The 11,925-nt window shown below is 42.7% G+C and overlaps 1 protein-coding gene across 3 annotated transcripts in view; it reads right to left on the bottom strand.

The window, feature by feature from the left end:
- Positions 1-384: 384 nt before the first annotated feature.
- mix23 (mitochondrial matrix import factor 23) overlaps positions 385-11,925 on the bottom strand; it is a 13,625-nt gene continuing 2,084 nt past the window's right edge. The window contains exons 2-5 of one of the 3 annotated variants that reach the window (XM_014159939.2): positions 7,851-7,976; positions 1,996-2,142; positions 836-895; positions 385-684 (exon numbers count right to left, since the gene is read on the bottom strand). In XM_014159939.2, the coding sequence (XP_014015414.1) occupies positions 634-684; positions 836-895; positions 1,996-2,142; positions 7,851-7,961 (369 nt within the window). In that variant the 5' untranslated portion in view covers positions 7,962-7,976 and the 3' untranslated portion in view covers positions 385-633. 3 annotated transcript variants of the gene reach the window in all.

The raw sequence follows: 11,925 nt of genomic DNA, 5'->3' as shown, positions 1-11,925 counted from the left end.
AAACCATGTACCATGCAATCAGTACATCTAAAATCTCCTCCCAACTATGTTGCAACCTGTATGGCACAGCTGTCAATAAAAAAAATGAAACTGGTATACTTCATTTATCACAATTATCTTTAGCCAATTTTGGTATTTAATGCAGGGCCGACAGAGAATTTCCTCACCTTCTCTCCTTTCCTTCTCCATTTTTGCATTAATGCTGCAATCAGTTGGTTGTAATTTTAGATTGAGCAGACATTTCCACCCAGGTTTCATTGAAATGAATAGGAGCGTCTCACGCTCAGCAAGTCTAGTGTAGCAGGACATTAAGTTACGCCTCGACTGGGGGAGGGGCCATTGGAAAACACTTCATTGTTTAAAAAATAAGTCAGACACCAGAGGGCCATTGGAAAACACTTCATTGTATAAAAAAATTCAAAAAAAACTACAATCATGAAAATAAACAGAGCAGATTGCTTGATGGAGGTGGCCTTGTGAGGCAACGCAGCGGTCCCCATGGGTGATAACAGTCGGCTGGAGGCCAGGGGTCCCTCAGGTCAAGTCCACAGATGACTCAATGGCTCGGTCTGGTTCTGGTCCTGATGCAGCCACCTGGATCTGCAGCTATTCTCACCAGAGCAGCTCAGACAGTCACTTGACCGTAGGAGGCGTGTAGTGGGTCCGGCACCGTTCACTGAACACCTGAGGAAGGAACAGCACAAGAGAAGGTCATTAAAGTGCATATATCTGTGTCTGTGTGAGAGATCTTGTGAGTGTGCTTGAGAGGTCAAACAGGCCATGAGGTGAGAGGTCAAACAGGCCATGAGGTGAGAGGTCAGAGTGATGTTCTAACCTTCAGACTTCTGTCATTAACAACCTCTTCAACATTCAGCTCCGACCGCATGAGTTTTAACTGGAGGAGAAAAGACAAGCAGACACTCATATCACTACAACAAGGTAACACTGAACCCTGCTTCTAATACAGTCCAATACTGCCAACAACAGAAACCTGGAGACTATTGAGGATTAGTGTTAAGAATTACAGCTCCTAGTTAGCAGTTTTAGCAACCCTGAACTGGTAGTTTGTTCTGCTTGCCCATCACTCCTTATTAGTGGTACCTACAAGTCACCTCACTTGTATCAGCCAATCACAGTTCGCCATTCCCTGTGTGCCTCACTGAACCCCGCTGCTGCCGTCCGAGTGAGATCGTGGTCAGAATGGACTGACTGTTTGACCTGTGTTTTAGGGCATCGAAGTGTCAGTACTGTTATTGCTTCTTTAGGTCATTACTTCATTGCTGTTAAGGGAGCCATTGTTATTTACCATGTTAATAATGTTTACAAGGTATTTTCCTGTTCCATGTGCGTCATGTCATTTCTAGCCTGCTAGCCAAGATGTTAGCCAGCCATGCTAGCTCATTTATGCTGTGTGACACATGCCTCGTTTAGGATATATATTATTCTGTTTATACTGTCTGGTTAAGTTTATAGCCATTTATAACCTTTGTGACGCGTCACACTACCGGGTAGTGTATTTACCATGTAGCCTCATTTAGCCCGTCTTTCCTCGTGTGTCTTTTCCACGTTAGTCGTGGTCTCGTGTTGCCATTTTAGCTAACAACTGCTGCATCCAAAATAGGGATTTTGCAACGATCAAAAGCAAATAATCTTAGCGACTGTTCAAGCAACGATGAAAACAACATTGTATGCATATATAATTTAGTTGTTTTTATCTATAAAATATGTAGAGAATCTTATAAACCTAGCCTGGCTAGCTGGATTCATCATAGTGTTGGACCCATTGTTCACCTAATACCTGTTTTGCACTATTGGTTAGAGCCTGTAAGTAAGCATTTCACTGTAAGGTTTACTTTGATTTGATTGTGTGTTGTCAAAAAAATGTCAGCTGTCTACCTACATTACCATGGAGGGGTGTAGCAGCGGGAAGAGGTTTGGGGGTCGGGGCAGCTACGTGGAGGGCTGTAGCTTAGTGTAATATAGGTCATGTATTACCTTGGTCTGTTCCTTCCTGAGTAGTTTGACAGTTGTCATGTTGTCTCCGTCCTTGGCCCTCTGCTCTCTCAGCTGGCCCACCACCTCAGAGGTCTGGGCTATACACGTCTTAATGGCTCGGTCTCTGCTCAGGTGGGCCTCCATCAGCTGCAACACAACACCACAAACACATCAGCAAACATGACACAAACACAACATACACCAAACATGACACCACCTATATACACAACACCACATAACAAACATCAAATACAAAACTCCACATACAGTTGAAGTGGGAAGTTTACATACACCTTAGCTAAATACATTTAAACTCAGTTTTTCACAATTCCTGACAATAAAATCCTAGTAAAAATTCCCTGTCTTAGGTCAGTTAGGATCCCCACTTTATTTTAAGAATGTGAAAGGTCAGAATAATAGTAGAGAGAATCATTAATTTCAGCTGTTATTTCTTTCATCACATTCCCACTGGGTCAGAAGTTTACATACACTCAATTAGTATTTGGTAGCATTGCCTTTAAATTGTTTAAGTTGGGTCAAACGTTTCTGGTAGCCTTCCACAAGCTTCCCACAATAAGTTGGGAGAATTTTGGCCCATCCCTCCTGACAGAGCTGGTGTAACTGAGTCAGGTTTGTAGGCCTCCTTGCTCACACACGCTTTTTCAGTTCTGCCCACACATTTTCGATATAATTGAGGTCAGGGCTTTGTGATGGCCACTCCAATACCTTGACTTTGTTGTCCTTAAGCCATTTTGCCACAACTTTGGAAGTATGCTTGGGGTCATTGTCCATTTGGAAGACCCATTTGCGACCAAGCTTTTAACTTCCTGACTGATGTCTTGAGATGTTGCTTCAATATATCCACATCATTTTCCTCCCTCATGAAGCCATCTATTTTGTGAAGTGCACCAGTCCCTCCTGCAGCAAAGCACCCCCACAACATGATGCTGCCACCCCCGTGCTTCACGGTTGGGATGGTGTTTTTCGGCTTGCAAGCCTCCCCCTTTTTCCTCCAAACATAACGATGGTCATTACAGCCAAAAAGTTGTATTTTTGTTTCATCAGACCAGAGGACATTTCTCCAAAAAGTACGATCTTTGTCCCCAAGTGCAGTTGCAAACCGTAGTCTGGCTTTTTAATGCGGTTTTGGAGCAGTGGCTTCTTCCTTGCTGAGCGGCCTTTCAGGTTATGTCGATATAGGACTCGTTTTACTGTCGATATAGATACTTTTGTACCCGTTTCCTCCAGCATCTTCACAAGGTCCTTTGCTGTTGTTCTGGGATTGATTTGCTCTTTTCGCACCAAAGTACGTTCATCTCTGGGAGACAGAATGCGTCTCCTTCCTGAGCGGTATGACGGCTGCGTGGTCCCATGGTGTTTATGCTTGCATACTATTGTTTGTACAGATGAACGTGTTACCTTCAGGCGTTTAGAAATTGCTCCCAAGGATGAACCAGACTTGTGGAGGTCTATCATTTTCTTTTTCTGAGGTCTTGGCTGATTTCTTTTGATTTTCCCATGATGTCAAGCAAAGAGGCACTATCAGAAGCTTCTAAAGCCATGACATCATTTTCTGGAATTTTCCAAGCTGTTTAAAAGAACAGTCAACTTAGTGTATGTAAACTTCTGACCCACTGGAATTGTGATACAGTGAATTATAGGTGAAATAACCTGTCTGTAAACAATTGTTGGACAAATGACTTGTGTCATGCACAAAGTAGATGTCCTAACCGACTTGCCAAAACTATAGCATCACATTAGCCCATTACAATCTGCTAGCTAGCATTTGCCCCAGCACTTTTCAAATCAGCACTTTAACCTAATGAAAATATTGACACAAAATCATTCAAAGACAATACTGTTTTTTGAGATTGATTTGTCAACTTGCGAATAATTGATCAGAGTGCTGCAGGGTGTGTGTGAGTGTTGACCTAATCAGATTCACGGAAATAAAAGGTGGCGCCGGCCACAACGCACCTTGTCTAGCAAAGCATTCCACTTACCTCTGGTATTCATTGAGAGATAACACCTCACTCCCAATAGACAATCTCTACACAGAGATGTTGCAGAAACCTACACCTAAACATTAGCAATCTGACATGCTGTATGGTATGAAAACAAAATGTTCAGTCTGATCAACTGTAGGCTACTGATCTCAACCACAGCTGCTACGGCCAACGCGCCCAGTCCCCTCTGGCCAGGGTAAATCAAGTGGTAACCTTCTGGTTCTGTATTTATAACAGAGGTGGCACCACAGGTCCCAGACTGGTAACCTTCTGGTTCTGTATTTATAACAGAGGTGGCACCACAGGTCCCAGACTGATATAACTCCTGACCCCATAGGACATGACAGGGATTTATCAGTTGTAAAAATATTTAATATGTCTATGATAGCACCAGTTTCCTAATCAGGCTCCATGTTTTTTTATTTAATTTTATTAAACCTGTATTTCACTAGCCAGCCCAAGATGGAATATAAACCACTTTAACTAGGCAAGTCCAAATTATATTATATTCACATTGTCTCCTAACACAAACAAACGGACTATAAATACATGACCAATATGTTAACCCTGGCCAGATGGTCAGGGTGCATCGGCTGTTTGCAGCTGCTGTTGTTAGTAGCCTACAGTTGATCAAATCAAATCAAGTTTATTTACATAGCCCTTCTTACATCAGCTGATATCTCAAAGTGCTGTACAGAAACCCAGCCTAAAACCCCAAACAGCAAGCAATGCAGGTGTAGAAGCACGGTGGCTAGGAAAAACTCCCTAGAAAGGCCAAAACCTAGGAAGAAACCTAGAGAGGAACCAGGCTATGAGGGGTGGCCAGTCCTCTTCTGGCTGTGCTGGGTGGATATTATAACAGAACATGGCCAAGATGTTAAAATGTTCATAGATGACCAGCATGGGTCAAATAATAATAATAATCATAGTAGTTGTCGAGGGTGCAACAAGTCATTAACACAAGAGTAAGTGTCAGTTGGCTTTTTCATAGCCGATCTTTGAGAGCATCTCTACCGCTCCTGCTGTCTCTAGAGAGTTGAAAACAGCAGGTCTGGGACAGGTAGCACGAGGACTGCAGACTGAAACATTGTCTCATTACAATTTTGGGTTCTAGTTTGAAATACTTGCTACACCAGAAGTGAATTGTTACATGTATGAGGAATGTAAACTCGGCAAAAAGAAATTCCCCTTTTCAGGACCCTGTCTTTCAAAGATCATTCGTAAAAATCCAAATAACTTCACAGATCTTCATTGTAAAGGGTTGAAACACAGTTTCCCATGCTTGTTCAATGAACCATAAACAATTAATGAACATGCACCTGTGGAACGGTGGTTAAGACACAAACAGTTTACAGACGGTAGACAATTAAGGTCACAGTTATGAAGACTTTGGACACTAAAGAGGCCTTTCTACTGACTCTGAAAAGCACCAAAAGAAAGATGCCCAGGGTCCCTGCTCATCTGCGTGAACGTGCCTTAGGCATGCTGCAAGGAGGCATGAGGACTGCAGATGTGGCCAGGGCAATAAATTGCGATGTCCGTACTGTGAGACGCCTAAGACAGCGCTACAGGGAGACAGGACGGACAGGTGATCATCCTCGCAGTGGCAGACCACGTGTAACAACACCTGCACAGGATCGGTACATCCGAACATCACACCTGCGGGACATGTACAGGATGGCAACAACAACTGCCTGAGTTACACAAGGAACGCACAATCCCTCCATCAGTGCTCAGACTGTCCACAATAGGCTGAGAGGGGCTGGACTGAGGGCTTGTAGGCCTGTTGTAAGGCAGGTCCTCACCAGACATCACCGGCAACGTCACCTATGGGCACAAGCCCACCGTCGCTGAAACAGACAAGAATGGCAAAAAGTGCTCTTCACTGACGAGTCGCGGTTTTGTCTAACCAGGGGTGATGGTCGGATTCACGTTTATCGTCGAAGGAATGAGCGTTACACTGAGGCCTGTACTCTGGAGCGGGATCGATTTGGAGGTGGAGGGTCTGTCATGGTCTGGGGCGGTGTGTTACAGCATCATCAGACTGCCTGCAATGACAACAAGCTCAGTCTCAACGCTGTGCGTTACAGGGAAGACATCCTCCTCCCTCATGTGGTACCCTTCCTGCAGGCTCATCCTGACGTGACCCTCCAGCATGACAATGCCACCAGCCATACTGCTCGTTCTGTGCGTGATTTCCTGCAAGACAGGATCGTCAGTGTTCTGCCATGGCCAGCGAAGAGCCCGGATCTCAATCCCATTGAGCACATCTGGGACCTGTTGGATCGGAGGGTGAGGGCTAGGGCCATTCCCCCCTGAAAGGTCCGGGAACTTGCAGGTGTCTTGGTGGAAGAGTGGGGTAACATCTCACAGCAAGAACTGGCAAATCTGGTGCAGTCCATGAGGAGGAGATGCACTGCAGTACTTAATGCAGCTGGTGGCCACACCAGATACTGACTGTTACTTTTGATTTTGACCCCCCCCCATCCCCTTTGTTCAGGGACACATTATTCCATTTCTGTTAGTCACGTCTGTGGAACTTTATGTCTCAGTTGTTGAATCTTATGTTCATACAAATATTTACACATGTTCAGTTTGCTGAAAATAAACGCAGTTGACAGTGAGGACGTTTCTTTTTTTTGCTGAGATTATATGGTGGGGTTGGATAAGAAGTATGGGCCTGAAGAGTTACTAAGTGAAGGAAAAGGCAATCACTTGGTTGTGGCAACTGATAGGGTTGGATACCTGTGGATTAGTGAGGAATGTGGGTCAGGTCAGACGAAGTGAGGAGGAACAGTCCTATGACATACACACATGGGAAGCAGGGCCATGACTATACCAATGAGAGGAAGCACTTTAGTTCCTGCCTAGCAACAGAGATGTATTGGCTAGCTGACTCCACCCAGTAGAGGGTATAAACATATATACTTGTGAAAACATGTCTTTGTCTTTTCAGCTGTTTGACCCAGTGGGTGAATAAACTTGGCTTGAGCTTTTCTTAGTCGTCCGTGAGTTTTACCCTGTTTATTTAGAACCAAGCACTATCCAATGCAAAGGCTACAGCATGCCGGATATCACAGGCTTAAGGTATACTGGTGTAGAGGCGAGGTTAAAGGTATACTGGTGTGGAGAAGAGGTTAAAGGTATACTGGTGTGGAGTAGAGGTTAAAGGTATACTGGTGTGGAGGAGAGTAGAGGTTAAAGGTATACTGGTGTGGAGTAGAGGTTAAAGGTATACTGGTGTGGAGTAGAGGTTAAAGGTATACTGGTGTGGAGTAGAGGTTAAAGGTATACTGGTGTGGAGTAGAGGTTAAAGGTATACTGGTGTGGAGTAGAGGTTAAAGGTATACTGGTGTGGAATAGAGGTTAAAGGTATACTGGTGTGGAGTAGAGGTTAAAGGTATACTGGTGTGGAGTAGAGGTTAAAGGTATACTGGTGTGGAGTAGAGGTTAAAGGTATACTGGTGTGGAGAAGAGGTTAAAGGTATACTGGTGTGGAGTAGAGGTTAAAGGTATACTGGTGTGGAGTAGAGGTTAAAGGTATACTGGTGTGGAATAGAGGTTAAAGGTATACTGGTGTGGAGGAGAGGAGAGGTTAAAGGTATACTGGTGTGGAGGAGAGGAGAGGTTAAAGGTATACTGGTGTGGAGTAGAGGTTAAAGGTATACTGGTGTGGAGTAGAGGTTAAAGGTATACTGGTGTGGAATAGAGGTTAAAGGTATACTGGTGTGGAGTAGAGGTTAAAGGTATACTGGTGTGGAGTAGAGGTTAAAGGTATACTGGTGTGGAGTAGAGGTTAAAGGTATACTGTGTAGAGGGGAGAGGTTAAAGATTAAAGCTGTGACTCACAGACTCATAGAGCTGTCTGCATGTCTGGGAGGCGTCCACTCTGCCTGAGAAGGAGACCGTCGGCACGGTGGTGTTGAGAGAATGGACGATACGGTCATCTATGTTACGCATCACCTTCAGAACATCCTGGGGGTTAGGGAGGGACAGACAGATCGTTACTGACAGACAGACCCAGACAGTTTATTGACAAAATAGACAAAGTCTACTGACAATATAGAACAGTGCAGATCTTCTGAGAGGCCAACTGAGGCAGAGACACCGTCCTTAGACCCAGGGGCGAACTGGCCATCTGGTACTTCGGCCATCTTTAGCTCAGTGGGCCTGTCTAACTTGTTTTTTGTTGTTGTGCAAAATCATTATTATCTGTCAAAAAAAAATTGGGGCTTCAAAGAAAAAAAGTTGCCGGTGTGTTAGGGCTGATTTTTGGTCCCTGTCCGCCCCTGCTTAGACCACAAGCAAAAGGTTGTCAAGCGCTAACTACATATGGGGTGTGAAACTTCCATTGACCCTAGCTAGCTCAAACACACAATGCTGTGCTCTCTCTTCTTTAAAAGGATGAATGAATGTGTAGAACTCATAGCTAACTGATTTAGACATTAGGCTACATATCTAGCTAGCTAGCTAGCTGTAACACAGTATTACGTGTGTAAATAATACGTGTCACCTGACCATTTTGTTATGCACGTTGCACAATCTAAGCCAGGGGATATAGCATGATTGCTAAAATAGCAGAGTGCATTCAGCATTCAACACAAGTGAAGATGTTGCCTGACATCAGACTGTGATACCTCTGGTTCACGCATTTCTGGTTCACAGTCAAATTAATGCCATATATTAGTTTGCAAAATTTCCTCAAGCTCTAGAATCCAGAATAAAATGATATTTTAACTTACTTTACGGGTTGTCCGTGTGGTTGATCCTTTTGCAGGTGGGAATATATCCACAGGAAAGTATAATTAAATAACCTTGTACTAAGTTCAGATTTCTAACACCTAAAGCATGTGCAGAACTCGTCAAGTATGTGTGCGTGTCCTGCATGTATTAGAAATCTGAACACACAACCAGTGCTTTGAAAAGTTTATGTAATTATACTTTCCTGTGGATATACAGTATTGTCTCACATTCCTACCTGCATAAGGACCAACCACACAGACAACCGGTAAAGTACGTTAAAATATAATTTTCTTCAACATTCAGGCTTGTAGAGGTCGTGAATGAAATTCAAGTCAGGTCTTCAGGCTATGGAAGATGCAGAGTGAATTTGGCATCCCTAGCTAGGTTTCCATCCAATCGGTGACAGATTTTCATGCGAGTATTCTAAAATCCACATAAAGAAAATATGCACATTTTCCCAACAGTGGTGTGTTTCCACCAAACTGACTTGTTGTGGATAAAAATCAGTGCGCGATGATGTAGTGCACACTAGAGGTCGACCGATTAATCGGAATGGCCGATTAATTAGGGCCGATTTCAAGTTTTCATAACAATCGGAAATCTGTATTTTTGGACGCCGATTTGGCCGTTTTCTATTTTATTTATTTATTTATAAAAAAATTAAAAAAAGACCTTTATTTAACTAGGCAAGTCAGTTAAGAACACATTCTTATTTTCAATGACGGCCTAGGAACGGTGGGTTAACTGCCTTGTTCAGGGGCAGAAAGACAGATTTTTACCTTGTCAGCTCAGGGATTCAATCTTGCAACCTTACGGTTAACTAGTCCAACGCTCTAACCACCTGCTTTACATTGCACTCCACGAGGAGCCTGCCTGTTACGCGAATGCAGTAAGAAGCTAAGGTAAGTTGCTAGCTAGCATTAAACTTATCTTATAAAAAACAATCAATCAATCAATCATAATCACTAGTTAACTACACATGGTTGATGATATTACTAGTTTATCTAGCCTGTCCTGCGATGCATATAAACGCTTAGGTACACGTTGCTCCAACCATAAACATCAATGCCTTTCTTAAAATCAATACACAAGTAAATATTTTTAAACCTGCATATTTAGTTAATATTGCCTGCTAACATGAATTTCTTTTAACTAGGGAAAATGTGTCACTTCTCTTGCAAACAGAGTCAGGGTATATGCAGCAGTTTGGGCCGCCTGGCTCGTTGCGAACTGTGAAGACTATTTCTTCCTAACAAAGACAGCCGACTTCGCCAAACGGGGATGATTTTACAAAAGCGCATTTGCGAAAAAAGCACAATCGTTGCACGACTGTACCTAACCATAAACATCAATGCCTTTCTTAAAATCAATACACAGAAGTATATATTTTTAAACCTGCATATTTAGCTAAATGAAATCCATGTTAGGAGGCAATATTAACCAGCTGAAATCGTGTCAGTTTGCATTCATTGCACGCAGAGTCAGGGTATATGCAACAGTTTGGGCCGCCTGGCTCGTTGCAAACTAATTTGCCAGAATTTTACGTAATTATGACATAACACTGAAGGTTGTGCAATGTAACAGGAATAACGTTTTGTTTTCGAGATGATAGTTTCCGGATTCGACCATATTAATGACCTAAGGCTCGTGTTTCTGTGTGTTATTATGTTATAATTAAGTCTATGATTTGATAGAGCAGTCTGACTGAGCGGTGGTAGGCAGCAGCAGGCTCATAAGCATTCATTCAAAATAGCACTTTCGTGCGTTTTGCCAGCAGCCCTTCGCAATGCATTGCGCTGTTTATGACTTCAAGCCTACCTACTCCCGAGATTAGGCTGGTGTAACCGATGTGAAATGGCTAGCTAGTTAGCCGGGTGCGCGCTAATAGCGTTTTAAACGTCACTCGCTCTGAGACTTGGAGTAGTTTTTTCCCTTCCTCTACATGGATAACGCTGCTTCGAGGGTGGCTGTTGTCGATGTGTTCCTGGTTCGAGCCCAGGTAGGAGCGAGGAGAGGGACGGAAGCTATACTGTTACACTGGCAATACTAAAGTGCCTATAAGAACATCCAATAGTCAAAGGTATATGAAATACAAATCGTATAGAGAGAAATAGTCCTATAATTCCTGTAATAACTACAACCTAAAACATCTTACCTGGGAATATTGAAGACTCATGTTAAAAGGAACCACCAGCTTTCATATGTTCCCATGTTCTGAGCAAGGAACTTAAACGTTAGCTTTTTTACATGGCACATATTGCACTTTTACTTTCTTCTCCAACACTTTGTTTTTGCATTATTTAAATCAAATTGAACATGTTTCATTATTTATTTGAGGCTAAATTGATTTTATTGATGTATTATATTAAGTTAAAATAAGTGTTCATTCAGTATTGTTGTAATTGTCATTATTACAAAAAAATTATAATAATAAATAAATATATATATACAAATAAATAAAAATCGGACGATTAATCGGTACCGTTTTTTTTGGGGTCCTCCAATAATCGGTATTGGCGTTGAAAAATCATAATCGGTCGACCTCTAGTCACACAACATTTTATTTTTTGCTTAAGTTTTCATGTACCGAATAACAAGCTAAAGTTCAATGTGTGTCCAACGCTGACAGTAGTCACCTGAAATGCATTCCAGGTGACTACCTCATGAAGCCGGTTGAGAATGCCAAGAGTGTGCAAAGCTGTTTAGTAGGATGGAGGCGCCATAGCTGTATGGATCTGTAACTACTACAGTGTAGTTTCTAGGATGAAGGCTCCATAGCTGTATGGATCTGTAACTACTACAGTGTAGTTTCTAGGATGAAGGCTCCATAGCTGTATGGATCTGTAACTACTACAGTGTAGTTTCTAGGATGAAGGCTCGATAGCTGTATGGATCTGTAACTGCTACAGTGTAGTTTCTAGGATGAAGGCTCCATAGCTGTATGGATCTGTAACTGCTACAGTAAGTGTATCTTTTTTATTCGAAGGATTCTTTCTTGCTGATGATAGATCAAGGCTATATGTTTTGAAAGTCGCATCGCAAGCGATGATTATTCACGTTTCTAAAAGCTAATAGCTGAGGACTGTAACGGGAAGGCAGAATGCCGCCTAGCTAAAGGCAGGTTAGCTTTGCTTTCTTGGGCACAGAGACTATGGTGGCCTGCTTGAAACATGTAGGTATT

This window comes from Salmo salar, chromosome ssa19 (assembly GCF_905237065.1).
Source record: "Salmo salar chromosome ssa19, Ssal_v3.1, whole genome shotgun sequence".
Taxonomy (NCBI): Eukaryota; Metazoa; Chordata; class Actinopteri; order Salmoniformes; family Salmonidae; genus Salmo; species Salmo salar.
This window is presented reverse-complemented; position numbering and strand designations above follow the sequence as displayed.